Source organism: Antedon bifida, chromosome 4 (assembly GCF_963402885.1).
Source record: "Antedon bifida chromosome 4, ecAntBifi1.1, whole genome shotgun sequence".
Taxonomy (NCBI): domain Eukaryota; kingdom Metazoa; phylum Echinodermata; class Crinoidea; order Comatulida; family Antedonidae; genus Antedon; species Antedon bifida.
Window position 1 is genome coordinate 6,205,896 of NC_136229.1, and position 24,613 is coordinate 6,230,508.

Below are 24,613 nucleotides of genomic sequence, written 5' to 3' on the forward strand. Positions count from 1 at the left end.
AAAGTCACACGAGCAGCACAGAGCCTAACCTTAAACAATCTCTCTTTTAAACACTGAATTAGGACTAGTATGGCACTAGCTTTTAGGTTAAATTGTTTAGTATTAAAACCAAGAATATGTTCCTTATTCAGACAACCCTATGTAAGTTGGAAAGGTGAATGTTCTGTTGATAAAATTTATAATTTAAGCATGGGCCATGCCCATGTTGGATGGCCCTCCTCTAGGGCCTAGACTAGGCCAGACCAGGCTACTTTATTACTATATAGCCCTCCCTCTAAGCTAGGCCTAGCTCCTGATTGTAGCTAGCTAGGCTCAACTCCTACTAGCTACAGTGAGATTAGGCCTAACCTAGCTATACCAGTGGTAAACAAAAGGCCAGGGGAATTGGGCCACTTGGATGATTAACACTAATTTGACTAAATATTTTTTTTTAAATAAATAAATAAAATAAGAAAAGGTTGGTTTGCTAGGGTTCTAGCTAGCTTAGTAGCAGGGCACAGGTTCAATATATTTTGTGTCTGTACTCTGTAAATCTAATGACACATTTGCAACTTTATAATTAATAATGAAGGTAATGTATAGCAATATTTTGTTAAAATGCAAACATTTTTGTAGGTGAATTCAAGTACAACAGAACTGAAGAAGGGAATTAAAGGAACATACATAGCAAAAAAAATACCAGCTTTCAAGAAATTAGAAGCAAACAAACGATATTCCTGGTGTGAATGCGGTCTAAGTAAAAAACAGGTACTAAACAAAGAATAAAAATTTGATAATGTTCAATTTATATAGCGCAAAAAGTGCTGGACAATCAACAGAAAATGTAAAAGGCACAAAATAAATTAATGTTGAAAGTGCCAATTAAAAATGTGGGATTTGAGGAGTTGTTTGAATGTGGCGAGCACTTCAGCTTTCCTGATTCAGTGTGGAAGGGCGTTTCGAACAACAGCAGCCGACCAGGAAAAAGTGCAGTATTTCTTGAATATTATTGTTATTGTAAGCAGGATTTGATTAACATTACTTAAAATCAAAAAACTTTTAAATATAGTTTATACAATTCATAACAGGCGGATACCCACATTTCATTTTTACCTTGTTATAGAAAATGACAATATTGTATCGTACCTACTTACACCCTTAAAAACTTACCATAATTTGACATTTTTGAGTTTGTTTTTGAATACAGAAGAGACAAAGCTAAAATGTCTACATTATCAAACTAGTTTGACAAAAAAAATGTGATGTGCCCAAATATGGTATTGATTTTACTCAATATGGTAGTGATATGACATCATCCATTTCATCATTTCCATATTTGGGCACATCACATTTTTTTGTCACATAAAGTTTGTTTAACAATATCATTCTTGCTTTTCTGTTTCAGCCATTCTGCGATGGGAGTCACAAGGGAACAGAATTTAAACCAATCAGATTAAAGTTTGATCAAAGCAAGTCTGTCCTTTTATGTCAATGTAAACAGACAAGTAACCCACCGTATTGTGATATGACGCACGTATCTGTTATGTTTTCATCGCTTAAAGATATCTTTAAAAAATAATAATTAGAAATCAGGGATGTAGGTTAGTTGAAGTGTGTGGTGCAAAAGAAGTAATTGACTTCGCAAAATATATTATCAGAAATATATATATAATTGTGTTTTTTTATTTTAATATTGGTTTTGTTTTTAGTATAACTGTAAAATCAAGTCTCTAGATTACAATATGTTATGTTGTAACGCATGGATTAAAGATATATTATCCCCCAAAAACTTCCGTAAAAAAAACAAATAATGTTTTCACTTATAAAAAGACAAAATATATCGTTAATTCAAGAACAACAATTTTTTTTCAGAGGTACAATATATCTTTAATAACAATATACAGTTCTTTGTATTCCATGATGCAATAGAAATCTGGTTTACATTTCACAGCAAGATTTTGGTTATTCAACAAAAACTTATTTTTTCAGGGGACAATACATCTCTAACATATTATAATTGTTGGCTTGCATAGTACAACCTATTCCTCTCCCATATTACTACTTCACTTTTTTTTTTTCGATAAAAATAGTTTGTCATGAATGTTGTGCAGTTTTCAATAATTTTGGTTTTAAAAAGATAATTTCCTCAATGGAAAAATGAAATAACAATAACAATTTTAAAATTTAATCTCTTCCCGATTAGTTTCCAGAAATTTATCAAATTGCGGTAAATTGTATGTGTTGAAAAATATTTCCTTATATGGTCATCTACTTTAGACCAGCATTAAATGATAAACTATTTAAAATTATAAATGAATAAAAAAAATAGAAAATAAAACAATGTTTAATATTTCTGAGCTTTTTGTAGTTTGTATATTATTTTATAAAAAAAAAAATAATTCAAACTGCGAGTGAAAATGTTAATTTATAAATCACTTCTAAAGTCAATTATTTACATTATTATTTATTTTAAACAGTTAACTCTCACAAAACTTAACACTATTGGGCTTTTTGTCTGGCATTTTAGAAAATCCTTTTATAGACCCTGTTAAACAAGAAAATTCTTATTTAGAAAAGGTGCCTATTATTAAAGAGTCTGGGAGAGTTATAATTATGTTTGATCCAGCACATAAAAATTACTAGTTACTGTATGTGCTACCGTATTTATTTGTTTAGGATGAACGTCCCTATAGAACATTGTTTTTGTTGGAATAAACAGAACCCCGCTCCCCTTTTCAAATAAAAGTATTTCCTCAAATAAACGTCCACCGCATGCATATACACACAATATTATATTACAACATATTTATATATTTATATGATCCACAATTTTCCAAGTATTTTAATACAATTTTTATGTTTTTTTCAAATAAATACAGTACTTTACTAATCTAAAATTATCCGGAGTAAAGTTTAAATATAACTGCTGACGTATGTAAAAAAAAATTGTGCTGCAATATCGTCTACCCATATGTTTTATTTAATAGATTGACTATACTACAGTGTAATTTCATCAACACAATTCAACAATAGGATGCCGAGTTCCAGAGATCAAAGGGTTTATCTGTGGCTGTGACACAATCAGTTCCACACACTTAACAGACACTGTGCGCCGTGGAGAATATGTTCATAATACAGTACTGTTGGTATTTGTCACAGCCATACATAAGATCAAAGGACTGTTACAAGTTCCTATCTTGGCAAGGCAAGCTGGTCATATTGTTAAATTGCCTATGTTTTATAGATTATGGAAATTCCTGCATACCTTGACATATCACAAGATTATGAATTATATTAGTAGACATCTCTCCCGTGTTTCAATATGTTGACCTTACATACATATGTTTATCTGTCCACACCCAACTTTATTGATTACATTGACAACATAAAAAAAAGCGTACAATATTGCTATAGCCTGTATTTCTTGAATAACGGATGAACTTTGGTTTTTCCTGTTTTGCTATATGGCATGTACACTTGATCATCCCCACCCGACATAGAGCTCATTGCCCCTGTTCTCCTATTAACCTACAAAATAATAAAAGTAAAGTAATATGCGGTTGTGAAGAAATAATTGTTCTATAGACAAAATACGATTAAAATAAAATCAAGGCAGTACAGTACTCCAAAGAATATAATGGGTAATTGCAAGAGGTTCCCATGCCTGTGCTGGGCCTTTATTTAGAAAAAAAGCCCTGTCTACACTATCAAACTTTATGTGACAAAAACATTTGATGTGCCCATATATGGACATGATGATGTCATATCACTACCATATTTGGGCACATCACACTTTTTTTGTCAAACTAGTTTGATATTGTAGACAGAGTTTTACCCCTTGTTTGCCCCATAGTTTCCTGCTGGGCATTTTTAATAATGATCTGGATCCAGAAATCTAGATTTATCCATGATAATGGCATATGTTATTGTAATAATCCTTCACAACAAAGGTTTTGATATCATTATATTCTAATAAAACCAAAAAAGGTTTACCTGAGATGAACCAGGTCTTACTTCACCAGCAACCTTCTCTTCTTCAGCATCAGCATCTGTGGCTGCCATAACCTGCTGTAACAGTGCCTGTTGCTCTGCTTTTGTGGAATATTTTAGATTTTCCTTCAGAATAAAATAAAAAATAAATAAAATAAATTGTAAAGTAAGTAAAACTATAAAATGAATGTTCAATCATTTGTTCTATGCCTGACGAATGATTATTAGTTCTGGCTGATAATGATTTTCATTTGGCCCTGTGATTTTTTTAGGTCTTGTCTTGGGATCTTTTGATCTGCAACGACTGATGACCTGACTTAGGTCATTTAGAATCATTGTGCAAATGCAGACAAGTTTAGACGTTCTTCTTTACTCCTAAACACAGTTTTGATGGTTTCTAGGTTCAACTGACAACACATCAAGTGGTTGTTCCTGGGTTGTTGGCTTGTTCTTAGGTCATGGTTGTCGTGAAAACCCTAATAAGGATGGTAAGCTTCACATTCTGACTGACCTCTTCAATTCCTGCCAATTTGGTAATGACCTTGAAGCTGTATCCTTGGTTGACCAAAAAGCTCTGTCGTTTCATTGAATAGAACATCTCTTGGGTGTCTTGCGATACCAATGTGTAAAAGAATGCATTGTACTCCTCAGCAACAGAGCCTGTAAAACAAGAAAGTTTACACTTGGCAGTGGTAGGAGGGGTCAGCCATCATAAGCATAAGCTTAAAACTTAAGCAATTCAGATTAAACAGACCACTACAGCAGCCAAAGTGTATCCAAGTTTTTTATCACACAGTTTAGGTAGCCAAATGTCTATTTTTCTATAAATTTTGTCTACAATTTTCTTCTTTTCTTGTAATTATGGATTCTTACAAACTGGTTCAATACCTTGACATTTTTTAATATTCCCTATTTCTTGTACATAAAGTAAATTTGGTTTCATTGAATTTCCATCAATACTTAACAACTTTTAGGAAATAATAAACTTGTCCAAAGGAATACATATTGTATACCAAATAAACAAAACAAACAGTATGTCTTTTAGTGTTTAGTACACTGTAATAAATTACCATTCCTTAATATGAACATTCTAGAATAAGATGTTTTGATTTAAGAAACCATGTATAATTAATAAGAACAATTAGGAACATTCCAGAAGTGCTATTAATAGAAACTGTAATCCAATAGAATAAGAAGTATAAGGAATGATCTAGAAGGTTATGAACATATTGTATATAAGGAGAAGGATGACAATTGTAAGAGGGAGAAGGATTTTTGATTGAAGCAATTTATTTTGAAGAAGGTTGGATATTAGAGGTTGGATATTATATTGTAAAGTTATTGTGAAGCTGTTGTTTAAAGTGCTTACTGGATTGTTGAAAGTTGAAGTTGATTGAAATTAAAGCTTTGTTTTTGAGTTAATTTACAACTTTGTGGATTTTGTGTGTTTACTCTTATGTCACAAGGGAGTTCCTAAAGTATTTTCAACCGCTCGGAAACATACGTAAAAGGAGTTCGTGACATACACAAGTACTGCGGTGATGATTTAGAAAGTTGTTAAAGGAAGACTTAGAACAACCTCTTAGAAGCTTGTATTATTACCATTTCCACTTTTAAAGGGCTTCTCTCTCAACTCTACTACTTCCAAGATAAATGTCATTTACCTTTCTTGGCACGAAGAATTCTTCCCAATCGCTGAGCCTCTTGACGTCGTGATCCTCCATGGGATGATATCTGGATTAAAACGTTGGCTTCAGGCAGATCAAAGGAGTTGTCACCAACCTACAGAAACCAAAAACGATTGCCATTATCTCTAAATTGAAGTATATTTGCAATCAATCCATACATAAATGAATGCTTGGTAATACTACAATTGCCCTATCCATATCAATAACAAATGTATGTGGTATAGCCACAAAACATCTCTTTAGCAACATTGGGAGCATAATTATTGGACCTTATAAAATAATTTAAACAAAAAAAAAGTGGAAATATTCATTCACTCCAATGTTTCCTAATAAAATAATAATAATATATCAATAAAGTCATAATTGTTTATATTTCTTTAATAAAAATAAAGAATTCTACAGTACAAACTACAAGGTCAGGTCAGTTTTCATGTGACGGTAGTGCAACAGGAAAGAATCCAAATTGGTCCGATTTTGGCAAAAAAAAAGGAACAATCTTTATTTAAGCCACTGAGTTGTCAAAGGCCTCTGTGAAAAAGTGGTCAGGTTGAAACCTAAGGATTTCTCTTGGATTCCAGTAATACAACTGTAAAAGGTTCTAAAGTACAGGGGATGTAATTCATTCATATCATCTAAAAGTAGTAAACCCTACTTTCAATTACACAATTTGGAGATTGGCACAGCATATATCTTATGGACCTGGGGGAAGAGAGACTACTATATGACAGTGACACATGTCAAGATGATATTAAACATTATTTGGTTCCATGTAAGTTGAAGTCTCTAAAGCATTTTGAAGAAATCATTGAGGGAAAAATGTAAATATCACATGTAACATTTATCACAGGTTTAAAACAATTATAACTGCATGGATTCAAGGAAATTATAAAAAAACAGGTTATCTGAGATCATAAAATCATAATTATTAATGAAGGAAATAATACTAGTTAATGCAGTTTCCTATTGATGAACCAAAAACTAAATGTTTAATTTTTCCTGGTCAAAGATATTTTTATAGTTATGCAAACTAGAACACAGTTAAGAGATCTCAAGATATTCTACAAAATGTCTAGGTCAACTCTTCACTTCATCTTTGTAGCAGTGGTTTGTATGTTGGATGTCACTGATGCAAGTAGTGCTGTATGGTGGGAATATACAGCTGCGACAGACAGGCCTAGTTTATATCATCTAGCAATACTACCATCAAGTCAACAGTTTGATGGGAATACTTATAAATATCCTGATATCAATAACATAGTGAATTGTCAACTCTTGATATCTTTCAATTTACCACAAAATGAAGGAATATACACATGTACAGATGGTAAAAATAAACATTATTTAGTTCAATCAAATCTAGTTTATCAGATCGAAGAACCAAAGAAGAAAGCTACATGTGATTATGAGAACATTATTGAAGGTGAACAAGTAAACATTACATGTATCTTAATAAACGAAAACAATGATCACATTGTGGAAGAGGAATATCAAATCACAACTGGATGGATCCAAGGAAGAAATAACAATATACAGTCACATGATGTAATTGTTAACTCAAGGTTTAACCACACTTTGACTGGTTTTCAAACTGGAGATGGTATATTCTTTTATTGTATTTTTAAGAAGTTGAAAGATTTAATAAAGTACAAATGTTCCACAATAATACTAAATGTTTACCCTCGATTAATTGTGAAAATAAAAAGATTGTATGAAACACCTGAACTAACTCATGTGGATCCAAACTGTTTCAAATGCTATGCAGAAGTTGGATCTGGAAGTAAGAAAATTTACAGTTGGACTTTAAATGGTAAAGAAATTACAGTGGATGTTGACAACCAGGAGAATGATGAAAGATGCTTTAACAATTTACAAGCTGGTATTTACACTGTCAGATGTCTGGTGAGTACTGATGTTCAGAAAAGATCTAATGAGATACAATTTACAGTCAGAGATGTGGCCTACCCATGCCCAACACAGCATCAGGATATAACAGTCAAAGATGTTATGTCAACAGACACAAAGATCACTACAGTACATCAACAAGAAGACACAGATATTATGTTCACAGGAACAATGAAAATGCCAGTTAGAAATACACACATTCCTCCAAAAACAACTACCCAAGAACATACACCTCAAATTAGAGATATAACTATTATTGTACTTGCAACAACAACTGGCCTACTACTACTGTTTGTACTAATATTGCTATATATACTTAAAAGAAGACACTATGCGCATTCACAAACTGTGAAGCAAATTCAAAGTAGAGAACATGATGATAATATCAAAACCTCCAGAAGCAAACAAAAAGAAACAGAGGGAAAAGCAAGTTATTACAACATTAAATATAGTGAGAAATTTTCAGGAAGAAAAGACAAAACAACAGAAGATGAAGAAAGCTACTATAACATAAAAGAAGAATCTACCAGCAAACAAGAAAAACTAAGGAAAACAGATGATTCAAGCTATTACAACATTAAAGATAGTGAGAAACATTCAGAAAGAAAAGACAAAACAGATGAAGAAAGCTACTATAACATAAATGAAGTATCTACCAGCAAACAAGAGAAACTAAGGAAAACAGATGATTCAAGCTATTACAACATCAAAAATAGTAAGAAACTTTCAGATAGAAAAGAAAAAGCAACAGAAGATGAAGAAAGCTACTATAACATAAATGAAAAAGAATCTACAAGCAAACAAGAGAAACTAAGGAAAACAGAAGATGATTCAAGCTATTACAACATTAAACAACAAACCACCAACAAAGAGAAAGACAAAACAGAAGAACAAATCTATTATAACATCAAAGATGATGATCAACCTTCAACAAGCAAGATGAAGGTAACAGGTTCTGAATCTCAGAAAACCAGAAACAAAGAACAAAGTACAACTAAAACTGAACATGTTGAGCTCTTTACTAATGACATGTATGGCAGTAGTTTCCAAAAATGAGAAACTGCCAAAAAGTAAGAGAGGAAACAGACACTAAACATTGCAAATGTACAACAATTTACAATTCCATTTCGATCTCCCAATCAAATCGTATCGAACTGGTTCAATCCAAATTTATTAACTTTATTAACCACAACTATCCTGGTCCTTTAATTCATCTTCCTCCGCTTCATACTCGGAGAAGTTTTTTCGATTTGGTTTTTCTTTTTTTATATGCTTCAACTCCCTTTTTAAATATATTGTCATTTTTTTCTCTCAAAATTAATCGACCAAACTCTCGCAACACCGACTTATTTTCCCTTGCCCGTTGTCGAGTCAACGTAACCAAAAATGGTTTCATTCAAAGATTATCCAAGCTTTTTAATTCAATTTCTATTAAAGATAAGACTATCGATATTTTTTTGACACTTTGTCCCAATTTAAGTCTAAAGTTTTTAAATCGATTTAAGTTTGCCATTTTGTATGTTTCATGTTTTGTATTTTAATGTGCTTTTAATTCTATATTTAAATCTAAAGAGTTTTAAGGCATCCTGTAATTGGCGATTTTTTCGCTGTTGGATGTGGTTGAAATAAAAAAAATTTTTTAAAAATAAATAAAATAAAAAAGAAGTATGTATAGTTAAGTTTTAATTTTGTAAAAAAATATGTCTATTATAGCTCTTCAGGATGGATGGTGACATACCATTTTCTTCAACTTATTATTATGGAAGCTGATAAGTTGTAGATATGAATTCATGTACAATCTTTACCTACTATACCAGATGCTATGACGTCATATATTGGCCACTTACATTTTAAATAGGATTTTTTCTCTGTACCAGATAATCACAAAGAGCGCATCTCACTTTGTGTACCCCATTTTCTCCCATATTTTAAAATGTTCTTGCATAATCAATTTTCTGCTTTCATATTTTAACATGCATGCAAGTTGCATTTGCGCGGATGACAAGTACAAATCTAGTTTTGTATTTGATTTTGAAAAATAGTTTAGTGATGTAAATAAATAAATTTTAGTCAATGTCAGAAGGAAAAAAATGTTTTGAGACACTTGTTTGTTGACAATTTTTTTTTTTGCTTTAATTGCTAGTAGTATTTTGGAAACATCTCTGCCTATATGTGTATAATTAATACAGGATATAATTTCTTCTTTTGAATAAATGAAATTTCTCACTGTCATAAAAGTGTACTATATTTTCTTTGTTTTTCTTGTAATGTTTTTGGGTAGAATTACAGCAGTCACGGTGCTACTACAACTACGGTACTTGAATGTTAACAACAATGAAAACTCACTCAGTAGATTTTCCAGTGACGTCACAGTCAATTCACGATAGCTTTACGGCGTGTGAAAATCTTCGTAATTGTTCTAGTATGTGCATCCTTCATACATTTTATTCTTTTCTAATTAATAAGTTACAAGCTCTTGGTTTAGACACTAGAATTACATTGGTTCATATCTAATACAGATCACAAATTGTTAAAATAAACTTTGCTCATGCTATTGAAATTAATATAGGATAGGATACATCACAAGGATACATTTTTTGTCATTGATTTTTTCTAAATATTCAATCATTCAGAAATAATAATTAGTGAAAGTAGACTACTGATCATATATATAAAAATAGAATCTCTAGATACTCTATAAATCATCTATAGTATAAGATCAAGAAATAAGATTAAAGTTTATCAACCGAAAGCAGAATAATAATTTGTTTCCAATTCAGACTACAGGCACAATTTATTTATGTAGAATTCATTTGATCGTATTTTACAAGATCACAATAGTTGAATTACACTAAAATCACATAGAATTTTGAGGAGGTGAATAATATAATAGAATGACTAGAGCATCACTTTTTATCATCTTTGTAGCAGTGGTTTGCTTCTCAGGTGTCAGTACTGTACCAGGTAATGTTGTAATGTGGTCTCACTCTCACGCGCCTAAACTATTTACTACTAATAATATTCATCATCTAGCAATACTACCAACAAGTAAACAGTTCAAAGGGCAAATTTTTGGAAAATATCCTGACAACAATAATACAGTGAACTGTAATCTGTTTATATATTTCAATGTACAACAAAATATAGGAATATACTTATGTCAAGATGATGAGAATAAACATTATGTGGTTCCCACTGAAGTTAGTTGGTTAGCTGGTTTTGAATTTACGTATACGAATATTAAATGTGAAAATTTCAAAAACATTTTTGAAACAGAAGAAGTTATAGTCACATGCACAACAGGATCCCGATCTGCATTAAATACATCATTATTAATGGGATGGATTCAAGGACAATATATGAATATGCAGTTACATGGTAATATAAAGAGAAGAACCACCTTATATTTTGATCAGACATTAACTGGTTTCCAAGCTGGAGATGGGATATTCTTTTGCTGTTCCATGGAGGATTATTTCGCAATCATATATTATGAGTGCTACACCTTGATACAGAAGGTCTATCCTCAATTAATTGTAAAAATAAAGAGGTTGAACGAATCACCAGAGGTTCATGTGGATACAAATTGCTTCAAATGCTACACAGAAGGTGGATCTGGTAATAGTACAATTTACATTTGGACTTTAAATGGAGAAGAAATTACAGATCACCAAGAGAATGATGAAAGATGTTTTAACAATTTACCAGCTGGTAATTACACTGTCAAGTGTCTGGTGAGTACTGTTGTACAGAACAGGTCAGATGAAACAAATGTGTTTGTTCATCCTTATACATCAATTGTAGAAGCAAATGAAGAAGTTCTAGACCTAGCTTTGAAACCATCAACAGCTGGCTTAACAACTATACTATTGGTATCATCAACAATCCTATTTGGGTTTTTTTTAATGGTGTTACTCTACCTACACAAAAGAAAACACTACAATAATCCACAGAATATATATTATCATAGAAATAGTGACACTAGTGGCAGCGACAGTGACATTTTAGAGATCAATGGTATACAGCAACAAGAACACAATGTGACAATTAGACAAACCTCTAGAAGCCAACAGACAGACAGTGAAGTAATATATTATGAGATCAAAGACAATGAGAGACCATCAACAAGCAACAACAGACAAACAGATTCTCAAACAACTTCACAGATCATGTATAATGCAGTATATAACACTGATGAAATGGAAGATGTCAAGATTTCTAATAGTAAAATAAATGAATACAGTATTGAATTCACAGATGAACTCTCAACAAGCAGACAGCAAAAGGAAGATGAGCATTTCGTTACTAATGAAACATCTGAAGGCAGTATCAATGTCACAGATGAACCCTTGACATGTATGCAGCAGAAAAAACAAGATCGAACTGAAAACGAAAATAGTTATGAAACTGGAAATAGAATTAAAATCACAGATAAACGACAAAAACACAGTCTGACAGTTAGACAAACCTCAAGAAGCCAACATAAAGACAGTGAAGTGATCTATTATGAGATCAAAGACAATGAGAAACCATCAACAAGCAACAGACAACCAGAAACAGTAGAAGATGAAACAGATCAAGTCAATATTTTTTATAATAAAACACATGACTATTATAGTATTGATGAAGTGGATAAAATAAATGAATGCAGTATAGATGTCACAGATGAACTCTCAAGAAGCAGACACCAGAATGGAATAGGTGACACTGAAGATGAAAATGTCTTCAGTAATAAAACAAATGAATACAGTATCGATGTCACAGGAGAACTCTCAACAAGCAGACATCAGAAAGAAGTTGAATTAACTGAAGGTGAAATTCCTTAATAATAAAACATGACTACAATATCGATGTCACAGAAAACTCAACAAGCAGACAATGACACTGACAATGTCCAAGACACTTCAAATGTTGCACAGACCAGTGTGCAAGAAGAGGTATACTACACAATTGAAGATAAGGCTGAGAATGAGTATACTGATGTGACAGAGAACAATAACCAGTGTACAAATAGAAGCAACAAAGTAGATAAGAATGATGAAGAAACACCACAATACTTTGTACTTGAATCTTCATAATTTGTTTCTCTAGTAAAGTTAGGTTTGCGAGATTCTCCAGAAGACGGTTGTACAACACTCATGTTGTTTTAATTTTTTAAAAGCACAATGTAATATAGCATTTAAAAATAGCCTAAGCATACATTAATCACTAATGGTATGAATAAGCAGAATTGTTAGTAGTAGTTTCCCTAAAAAGTAAAACAGACCTAGTAGTTAAATTGATACTGAAATTTACTAATCGTCAAAAGTCTGTTTTTTGTTGGAGTTGACTACACAAAAAGTGTCTAATACCGCCAATATAGAGTATCACATTGTGACGTCACAACGATAGAGGGCGCTACATGGTTGCTAGCCAACCAAAAAATGCGTTCAGTGCTACTATGTTGATAAACAGTAAATATCTGTATTTCTATCAAATTATGTATCTTAGCTTGATTTTTTTTAACTTAAACTGTAGTTTAAGAATAAATAGATTATTAAAAACAAATATTTAGTGATCTTATGAAATTTTAGTTTGTTTTTATTGAAAATTATTAAGTTTTAAAATGACTACTTCAATAAGCCTATTCCAAACCATTGGTGATCTTGGAGTCACTCAGGCAGGCTGAACGCATTTTTGGTTGCGCCAGCCAGAGCCATATATAGAGAGAGTTACGACTTTGCGTTCACGGATTTTAGAAAGTCACGTGGTGTGCACGCCGGCCATGTTTGTGTCCAACTATGCCTATGTAGCGTATGGAGTCGAGTCATTTGCTTAAAAAATGTATAACATTCACAAGGCTTTAAATATCGAATTTAATATCAAAACAATCAATTTGTTTAAAGGTTTTTGTTAAGATAATAACGAAATCATAAAGTTACTGCGAACATGATTTAAACAACAAAATGTAAAAACAATGCATTACTATAGAGAATCGCTGTACAAACTAAACGCGCACGCGTAGAGCGTGCATGGAGCGCACAACCAGAGCCGTTCCGAAATTGCTATTTTTTTATGTTCGCAGTAACTTTATAATTTTTTTATTATTTTAACAAAAACCTTTAATCAAATTGATTGTTTTGATATTAAATTCGATAATTAAAGCCTTTTGAACGTTATACATTTTCAAAACAAAAGACTCAACTCCATACGCTACATAGGAATAGTTGGACACAAACATGGCTTCTAATCCATTCAATGCCGTAACTCTCTCTATATATGGCTCTGGCGCCAGCAACCACGCAGCGCCACCTACCGTTGTGACGTCAGCACCGTGATACTCTATATTTGTGTTCGTTAGTATACAAATAATCAATGTATATAAGTAGGAGAATATGTGAGAATATTTTCGAGGCGGGGCCAATTTAAAAATAGAGCAGTCAATTTTACTAAAAATAGGCATATAATAATTATTAGTTAATTCGTAATTGGTAGTACTATTTCAGAATAGGTACTCCTAGATAGCTGGCCTACTCTCTATATTTGTATAAATAAGACATAATTTCTTCATTTGAATTAAACAAATTTCTTTCTGACTGTCATAAAAGTGTTCTGTTTGTCTTTTGTTTCCTTACATTCAAGGTACGAATACAAACAAATATCATATATCCCAGAATGCATTGGTTTGCAATTATAGAATTATATAAACATAAAAAATGGATGGTATCAACTATGGCTATTATACAACCACAGGTTCAACAATCAACATTATCTAAAAATAATATCTGAGGTCATGAAATCATAACATAATGAAGGAAACAATAGTTATACTGCAGTTTCCTATATTCATTTATAAACCAAAAATGTTTATCTTTCCTTGTTGCAACATTGCCAAAGTTATTCATGGATGTTATTCTATACAAACTAGAAAGTGTTATTGTAGAACACTGATTTTCTATTTAGAAACATTAGGAGTGTGTCAGTTATTCTACAATATGACTTGGTCAACTCTTTATCTCATCTTTGTAGCAGTGGTTTGTATGTTGGATGTCACTGATGCAAGTACTGTTGAATGGTGGAATATACTGATACAGACTCAGAGAGGTCTCCTACCTTGTATCATCTAGCAATACTACCATCAAGTAAACAGTTTGACAGGATTACTCAGAAATATCCTGATTATGACAAAACAGTGAATTGTCAATTGTTTATATATTTTAATGCATTACAAAATGAAGGAATATACACATGTCAAGATAGTGAAAATAAACATTGTTTGGTTCCTTCAACTACAGTTCAGTACAGGTGGAAACCACCACAGTTGAAAGCTTCATGTAATTTTGAGAACATCACTGAAGGTGAACAAGCAAACATCACATGTACCTTAATAAACGAAAACAATGATCACATTGTGAAAGAGGAATATCAAATCACAACTGGATGGATCCAAGGAAGAAATAACATTATACAGTCACATGATGTAATGAGTAACTCAAGGTTTAACCACACTTTGACTGGTTTTCAAACTGGAGATGGTATATTCTTTTATTGTATTTTTAAGAAGTTGAAAGATTCAATAAAGTACAAATTTTCCACAATAATACTAAATGTTTACCCTCGATTAATTAATTGTGAAAATAAAAAGATTGTATGAAACACCTGAACTAACTCATGTGGATCCAAACTGTTTCAAATGCTATGCAGAAGGTGGATCTGGAAGTAAGAAAATTTACAAATGGACTTTAAATGGAGAAAAACATACAGTGGATGATCACAACCAAGAGAAGGATGAAAGATGCTTGAACAATTTACCAGCTGGTAGTTACACTGTCAAGTGTCTGGTGAGTACTGATGTTCAGAATGCCTCAGACACAATGGAATTAATTGTGAAAGATTTGCCCTGTCAATGCACAACACAGCATCAGGATATAACAGTCAAAGATGTTATGTCAACAGACACAAAAATGACTACAGTACCTCAACAAGAATCCACAGATATTATGTTCACAGGAACAATAAAAATGACAGTTAGAAATACACACATTTCACCTGAAACACCTACCCAAGAACTTACAACCCAAATTAATAAAGAAAACATTTGTAACGATGTTGTTGGATTACCAACCATACTATTGGCAACATCAACTGCCATATTTGGTTTTGTTATTATTGTGTTACTTTACCTACTTAAGGGAAAACATCACAAGAAACGAGAACCTGCCATGCACTATCAAAGAAACACTGACAATGTCCAAGACACTTCAAATGTTCCACAGACCAGTGCGCAAGAAGAGGTATACTGTACAATTGAAGATAAGGCTGAGAATGAGTATACTGACGTAACAGAAAACAATAAACAGTGTACAAATGGAAATAACGAAGTAGATAAGAATACAAATGATGCAGAAATACCACAATACTTTGTACTTGAATCTTCATAAATTGTTTTCTATAACACATCCACTACTTGCAATGAGAGTACTTTCTGCTAATACAGTAATAACTTAAAAGTCAAAGTAAATAACTGTTTCTGCTGTATCCTCAAAATACCGTAAAGTACTGAATTCAGGGAACATTTTTCTAGTGTAGTGTAGCAAGCAAAAGTTCAAATTATGTTTCCTAATTAAGACTTCAATAAAAATATATTTATTGCTAATCAAACTTCAAATGAAAATTATCCCTGGTATTAGAAAACATGTTGATAATAAAGTGAACCATTTCTGCCAAAATTAATTCTGATGTTGATAAAGATAAGTTTTCATTATAATCAAAATGACTTTCAGTCAGAATTCTGCATATTTTTCAACCACCATATTTTCTCCTTACTTTAGGCTCATATTATTAAAAGGCTTTAATTTCAAAAAATAAAAAAACAAAAATTCCCCTCTCCACTTGTAAATAGACATTATAGATTTTTTGTCTTTTGTGAATTGTAATTTTCACATTATTTGAAATATGCTGTAAATATTAAGAGTTGTCATACATGTTTCCATTTATTAAAATTTCTACCATCACAAGAAAGATGCTTATGTATGTTTTCCTAAAACAAAACCAATCCCAAATATTTCAAAGAATCGTGGTGTATTGTTTCATCTTATGCTGAATTCAGGTTATCTATTGACAAAGTAAATAAATGTGTCAATGATGTGCGCTCCTGGATGCATTAAAGTTAAAATTGAATTATGCCAAAACTGAATTAATTTTGTTCTCACCACCTAGATTCAACTTTAGTTTAGTGGAACTAAAAATAGGGGGGTGCTGTTACCACATCATCTAAGGTTGTTAAAAATGTGCACGTTCATTTTGATGAACATCTAAATTTGAACTTTCTAAAATAAAGGCAAATAAAATGTTAATTTTTATTTGAGAAATATTCTTTAGGTACCAGGTAGAAGTGGTCTTAGGTCTTCCTCTGATTCATTAATTTACCTTGTATTTGTGTAATTCATATAATAATAAAAATCTTTGTTAATTGCAATTTATTTACATGTTTGTTTGTACCATGCTCTATGTTTCATGGGTCACTACCACCTCTGGTGATAGATTCTTCTACCAATAATATTTGTCATCATCAACACTATTATTTTAAAAAAAAATTAAAATTACATCTCCAAGTTTAATTGCCTGTAGCCTGGTAACATCTATGGAGAACCTGAATTGTATTTTTTTTTGGGGTAAATTTTTCTTGTTTTGCTTTTGATGTTGTTTGTACCATTTTGCAATTGTAAAGCGCTATGTAAACAGCGCTTAATAAAAAAAATAATATAATGAATCGTCAACTGTCAATATATTGAAGGGCTACATGTGATGTGTGTAACTTTGAAAACATTATTTAATTATAACATATAATTATGTTGCTACACCTACTTAAGAGAAAACATCACAAGAAACAAGAACCTGCCATGTCAAAGAAACATGGTCAGTGTTCCAGCGACCTGTTCAAGTAATGTTATTAGTATATTATTACTGGCGGCTGTGACAAGAACAACAACAATGGGTTTAGAGACGGTGACAACATTAGATATAGCATTAGGAATTATGTAAAACACCACATTATTTGTGCATCAATCATTAAATTGTTTCTTCTTAACTTTTTCTACCACAAATGAATTTACTTATACTACCAATACAAATGCTTTTCTGGATTATTTTATTGTACAGTGTACAGTGGCTAACCAGCAACTTGATTTACAGTAATATATTGTGTGCAACAACAAAAACAACCACATTTTCCTGTTCTAGGAATTAGCTATAGTTGAGCTATCAAAGGCAAAGCCAACTACTTCAAGGGAGTGTTGCCAACCCACTTCCGGTGAGAAGAATATCAAACACTGCATTCAGAAGAAACACAATAATTAGATTTGAATTTTAAGATAAATACTCTTTAGTTGTATTTATAAAAAATTAATAATGGGTAATATTAATAAACATCAATATCAAAACCGATGGATTGGTGTTTGGGTATTTTACTTAATTTCAGTTAATTTTGCCCAGTTGACTCTACAGCTCACTATGTCGGTCAGTTGGTTGGACGGTCGGTCGGTCGGTCGGTAAACACTAACTTGAGCACACGACCACAGCCAAGTATGGCCTTGTTAAATTACAAACATGATAAGGCAGACTATGTATATGTAATTTCAGATCGTTACTTGGGCCATGGACCACCTCTTTAAGGGTTCAATAGAAAGTGATCATCAACTCTTAGATTCTATATGGAGAGTCAGATTCTGTGCCATAAGCATTTGGGAACAACATGTAGATTCCAGCAAAAACATTATTATTACATATAATACCATCAGCTTGCCAACACAACCAAAATATTTATGAAATATGAAATTATGAAAATGCTATTAGTTCAACATCTAAGGAAATACATAGGTACTTCTTGTTTCCAATATAATAAATATATAATGCTATATATTAGCAGATTAAAATCATAAAAAAAAAAAACCTTTCAATTACAGATGACAAAAAATAGATTAAATACATTTAAATCATTTAAGATCAAGAAATAAGATAATAATTTGTGAACAACCAAAAGCAAGCACTAGAGTTTGTTTCTGTTTCAGAATCATCACAATTTATTTCTGAAAGGTTCAGTTTATTGTGTATTACAAGATTGGCAACTGAAAATATTTACACAGGATCAGGAGACATTTACTTGAAAGCGGTGAAGGCATTGCATAATGGCCAGGTCATCACTTTTTATCATCATTGTAGCGGTGATTTTTCTCCATGTCAGTAACACAACTGTAAAAGGCATTATATATTGGAATTGGAAAGAAAATGGGGTTAGATCACATATTCATCATCTAGCAATACTACCTTCAAGTAAACAGTTCAAAGGTCAAATTCCTGGAAAATATCCTGACAACAATAATACAGTGAACTGTAATCTGTTTATATATTTTAATGTACAACAAAATGCAGGAATATACACATGTCAAGATGATGAGGATAAACACTATGTGGTTTCTGCTAAAGCATATTCGCTCGCAATGACAGATTTTTTGGGCACTACTATTAGGTGTAACAACTTTAAAAACATCATTGAAGACAAGGAAATACAAGTCACATGCTCTTTATATCATAGATTTAACACATTAACAGTAACAATGGGATGGATCCAAGGACAATATGTAAATATGGAGTTATATGATGATTTAAGTAGTATGTTCATTTTTAACCTAACTTTGACTGGTTTCCAAGCTGGAGATGGTGTATTCTTTTTTTGTCGCATAGTTGATTTCACCAAATATTGGTGCTACACATTGATACTGACTGTTCATCCTAGATTAATTGTGGAGATAAGAAGACTGTACAAAACGCAGGAAGTTTATATGGAAACACCAGAATTCCATTGTTTTAAATGCCACACAGAAGGTGGATCTGGTAATACTACAATTTACAATTGGACTTTAAATGGTGAAGAACTTATTACAGAGGATGATGAAAACCAGGAGAATGATGAAAGATGCTTTGAGAAATTACCAGCTGGAAATTACACTCTCAAGTGTCTGGTGAGTACTGATGTACAGAACAGGTCTGATGAAATATATTTTTTTGTTCAACCCTGCACATCCATTGTAGTAGCAAATGAAGTCCCTGGCTTAACAACATCAACAATTGGCTTAACAACTAGACTATTGGCAACATCGACAACCATATTTGGGTTTCTGGTAATTCTGTTGTTTTACCTGCAAAAAAGAAAGCATCACAACAAACCACAAAACGTATATTATCATAGAAATAATGACATCAGTGACAGCGACAGTGAGATTCCAGAGGTCAATGGTGTACAACAACAAAGACACAATATGACAATTGGACAAATCTCAAGAAACCAACAGACAGACAGTGAAGTGATCTATTATGAGATCAAAGACAATGAGAGACCATCCACAAGCAACAACAGACAAACAGATTCTCAAACAACTTCACAGATCATGTATAATGCGATGTATAACACTGATGAAATGGAAGATGAACCCTCAACAAGCAGACAGCAAAAGGAAGATGAACATTTCTTTACTAATGAAACATCTGGAGGCAGTATGAATGTCACAGATGAACCCTCAACAAGCAAGCAGCAGAAAGATTTGGATGGAACTGAAGATGAAAATAATTATGAAACATCTGGAGACAGTATCAATGTCACAGATGAACCATCGACAAGCATGCAGCAGAAAGATTTGGATGGAACTGAAGACGACAATAGTTACGAAACATCTGGAGGCAGTATCAATGTCACAGATGAATCCTCAACAAGCAAGCAGCAGAAAGATTCGGATGGAACTGAAGATGAAAATAGTTATGAAACATCTGGAGACAGTATCAATGTCCCAGATGAACCCTCAAAAAGCATACAGCAAAAAAATTTGGATGGAACTGAAGATGAAAATAGTCACAAAACATCTGGAGACAGTGTCAATTTGACAGATCTTTTGTAAAGATACATGTTATTATGATACAGTGTATGTTAAAGAACTTCGTAATTTGAATAGAGCAGGGATCGTCTCCTAGTATGCTGATCTGGGTAGGTGCTGCACTACTGGTTGCCGTGGACAGGAGAGGGTCTAATCTAAATTTCCTCAATTTCCAGTTAAGCTCAAGGACAGATGGAACATCAACACCAGGGAAGATAAAAATCTCTTTAGTAATAAATCAATACTACTACAGAACAAAGAGAACAATTAACAAAAGAAATGTAAATATGAAATATTTGTAGTATGAAATTTGAAAAAAAAAACTTTAGCATTTCATTGCCTACTGTAAATATGCATCACTGCTTTGATATATTTTGTAGAAAACTGTGGGTTGACAAAAATAAGGTCACCCAGAATAAACCTCTAGATTAGACAACAAAATAGCTTTTTCTAGGTTTTCATCATGTATAACATAGTTAGTAAAGAAGAAAATTGAAAACCTTAAACAAGATCTATGAAACACCGGCAACAGTCTGCATATCATTTGAAATGATGCAGAACACCACATTACTTGTACTTGAATCTTCTTTTTTCTTCTTCCCTTTTGCTACCACAGATGAATTTACTTTTACCCTACCAAATCCACATACTTTTCTGGATTTTTTTTTATTGTGCAAAAGTGTACTTATTTATTTTAAACAGTCAACTCTTAACACTATTGTCTGGCATTTTAGAAAATCCTTTTATAGACCCTGTTAAACAAGAAAATTCTGATTTACAAAAGGTTCCTATTATTAAAGAGTCTGGAAGAGTTATAATTTATCAAATTGCGGTAATTTTTGTTGTTTTAGCTGATTTCTGTAAAATCAATTGTCTTGAATACAATACTTATGTGCTTCCTTGTTTCGTTTTGAGAATTATGAAAAATATTTCCTTATATGGTCATCTACTTTAGACCAGCATTTAAATAATAAACTATTTAAAATTATAAATGAATTTAAAAAGATAATTTCCTCAATGGAAAAATGAAATAATAATAATTTTAAAATTTAATCTCTTCCCGATTAGTTTCCAGAAATTTATCAAATTGCGGTAAATTGTATGTGTTGAAAAATATTTCCTTATATGGTCATCTACTTTAGACCAGCATTAAATGATAAACTATTTAAAATTATAAATGAATAAGAAAAATAGAAAATAAAACAATGTTTAATATTTCTGAGCTTTTTGTAGTTTGTATATTATTTTATAAAAAAAAAATAAGTCAAACTGCAAGTGAAAATGATAATTTATAAATCACTTCTAAAGTCAATTATTTACATTATTATTTATTTTAAACAGTCAACTCTCACAAAACTTAACACTATTGTCTGGCATTTTAGAAAATCCTTTTATAGACCCTGTTAAACAAGAAAATTCTGATTTACAAAAGGTTCCTATTATTAAAGAGTCTGGAAGAGTTATAATTATGTTTGATCTAGCACATAAAAATTACTAGTTACTGTATGTGCTACCGTATTTATTTGGTAAACGTCCCTATAGAACATTGTTTTTGTTTGGAATAAACAGAACCCCCCTCCCCTTTTTAAATAAAAGTATTTCCTCAAATAAACATCCACCGCATGCATATACACAATATTATATTACAACATATTTATATAGTATGATGATCCACAATATTTTGATACAATTTTTATGTTTTTTCAAATAAATACAGTACTTCTAATCCAAAATAATCCTGAATAAAGTTTAAATATAACTGCTGACGTATGTAAACACAATCTAACAACAGGATGCTAAGCTCCAGAGAAGGTTTATCTGTCGCTGTGACACGATCAGTTCCCCCCACGCGCCACAGAGGATATGTACATAATACAGCACTGTTGGTATTTGTCACAGCCAGACATAAGATTAAAGGACTGTTATGAGTTCTTGGCTCAGTGTCCTGTTGTTAAATTACCTTGGTTTCATAAAAATACTGTACAGTATGTTTTATAGATTACGGAAATTCCTCACAGGTGCATAATCTCAGTTACTGCATACCTTGACATATCACAAGATTATGAATTATATCATTGGGAAGGGAGAAGTCTGCAATTCAAAATACAGGGGATGCAGTAGACATCTCTCCCATGTTTCAATATGGTGACCTTACATATGTTTTATCTGTCCAAACCCAACTTTCTTGATTAATTGACAACATAAAAAAAAGCGTACAATATTGCTATAGCCTGTATTTCTTGAATAACGGATGCACTTTGGTTTTTCCTGATTTGCTATATGGCATGTACACTTGATCATCCCCACCAGACATAGAGCTCATTGCCCCTGTTCTCCTATTAACCTACAAAATAATAAAAGTACAGTAATATGCGGTTGTGAATAAATAATGTAGTTGAGCAAAGCTGTTAGACAAAATATGATAATAAAAAAAACAAGGCAGTACAGTACTCCAAAGAAGTGTACATACTCCAACCAATACAGTATTAAATTTGTTTCACAACAAACATTTGATGTGCCCATATATGGACATGATGATGTCATATCACTACCATATTTGGGCACATCACACTTTTTTTGTCAAACTAGTTTGATATTGTATCCTTCACAACAAAGTTTTTGAAAATAATAGGCACTTCCTATTTTAATGAAAACAAAAAAAGTTTACCTGAGATGAACCAGGTCTTACTTCACCAGCGACCTTCTCTTCTTCAGCATCAGCATCTGTGGCTGCCATAACCTGCTGTAACAGTGCCTGTTGCTCTGCTTTTGTGGAATATTTTAGATTTTCCTTCAGAATAAAATTAATTAATTAATTGTAAAGTAAGTAAAACTATAAAATGAATGTTCAATCATTTGTTCTATGCCTGATGAATGCTTATTAGTTCTGGCTGATAATGATTTTCAATTGGCCCTGTGATTTTTTTAGGTCTTGTCTTGGGATCTTTTGATCTGCAACGACTGATGACCTGACTTAAGTCATTTAGAATCATTGTGCAAAACACAGTTTTGATGGTTTCTAGGTTCATGCAACAACTGACAACACATCAGGTTGTTCCTGGGTCGTTTGCTTGTTCCTAGGTCATGGTTGTCGTGAAAACCCTAATAAGGATGGTAAACTTCACATTCTGACTGACCTCTTCAATTCCTGCCAATTTGGTAATGACCTTGAAGCTGTATCCTTGGTTGACCAAAAAGCTCTGTCGTTTCATTGAATAGAACATCTCTTGGGTGTCTTGCGATACCAATGTGTAAAAGAATGCATTGTACTCCTCAGCAACAGAGCCTGTAAAACAAGAAAGTTTACACTTGGCAGTGGTAGGAGGGGTCAGCCATCATAAGCATAAGCTTAAAACTTAAGCAATTCAGATTAAACAGACCACTACAGCAGCCAAAGTGTATCCAAGTTTTTTATCACACAGTTTAGGTAGCCAAATGTCTATTTTTCTATAAATTTTGTCTACAATTTTCTTCTTTTCTTGTAATTATGGATTCTTACAAACTGGTTCAATACCTTGACATTTTTTAATATTCCCTATTTCTTGTACATAAAGTAAATTTGGTTTCATTGAATTTCCATCAATACTTAACAACTTTTAGGAAATAATAAACTTGTCCAAAGGAATACATATTGTATACCAAATAAACAAAACAAACAGTATGTCTTTTAGTGTTTAGTACACTGTAATAAATTACCATTCCTTAATATGAACATTCTAGAATAAGATGTTTTGATTTAAGAAACCATGTATAATTAATAAGAACAATCAGGAACATTCCAGAAGTGCTATTAATAGAAACTGTAATCCAATAGAATAAGATGTATAAGGAATGATCTAGAAGGTTATGAACATATTGTATATAAGGAGAAGGATGACAATTGTAAGAGGGAGAAGGATTTTTGATTGAAGCAATTTATTTTGAAGAAGGTTGGATATTAGAGGTTGGATATTATATTGTAAAGTTATTGTGAAGCTGTTGTTTAAAGTGCTTACTGGATTGTTGAAAGTTGAAGTTGATTGAAATTAAAGCTTTGTTTTTGAGTTAATTTACAACTTTGTGGATTTTGTGTGTTTACTCTTATGTCACAAGGGAGTTCCTAAAGTATTTTCAACCGCTCGGAAACATACGTAAAAGGAGTTCGTGACA

The 24,613-nt window shown here is 32.1% G+C and overlaps 3 protein-coding genes across 6 annotated transcripts in view; 1 reads left to right on the plus strand and 2 right to left on the minus strand.

Annotated features, from left to right (window-relative positions):
* The first annotated feature begins 2 nt into the window (after positions 1 to 2).
* On the plus strand, positions 3 to 1,646 carry LOC144840373 (uncharacterized). The gene is made up of 3 exons (XM_078696168.1): positions 3 to 141; positions 616 to 747; positions 1,385 to 1,646. The coding sequence occupies exons 1-3, from the start codon at positions 70 to 72 to the stop codon at positions 1,556 to 1,558; spliced, it is 378 nt and encodes a 125-aa protein (XP_078552294.1). The 5' UTR covers positions 3 to 69; the 3' UTR covers positions 1,559 to 1,646.
* Positions 1,647 to 3,221: 1,575 nt separating this feature from the next.
* LOC144841290 (general transcription and DNA repair factor IIH helicase/translocase subunit XPB-like) overlaps positions 3,222 to 24,613 on the minus strand; it is a 76,633-nt gene continuing 55,241 nt past the window's right edge. Inside the window, exons 17-19 of one of the 4 annotated variants that reach the window (XM_078697570.1) lie at positions 23,602 to 23,750; positions 23,133 to 23,255; positions 22,621 to 22,808 (exon numbers count right to left, since the gene is read on the minus strand). In XM_078697570.1, coding sequence (XP_078553696.1) covers positions 22,689 to 22,808; positions 23,133 to 23,255; positions 23,602 to 23,750 — 392 coding nt within the window. In that variant the 3' untranslated portion in view covers positions 22,621 to 22,688. The other 3 variants (XM_078697568.1, XR_013612008.1, XR_013612007.1) reach the window with 3 other exon arrangements.
* On the minus strand, positions 3,349 to 11,552 carry LOC144841316 (general transcription and DNA repair factor IIH helicase/translocase subunit XPB-like). The gene is made up of 5 exons (XM_078697611.1): positions 11,279 to 11,552; positions 5,634 to 5,751; positions 4,481 to 4,629; positions 3,973 to 4,095; positions 3,349 to 3,507 (listed from the first exon to the last, which is right to left on the minus strand). Exons 3-5 carry the CDS (start codon positions 4,565 to 4,567, stop codon positions 3,388 to 3,390), a joined length of 330 nt encoding a protein of 109 aa, XP_078553737.1. The 5' UTR covers positions 4,568 to 4,629; positions 5,634 to 5,751; positions 11,279 to 11,552; the 3' UTR covers positions 3,349 to 3,387.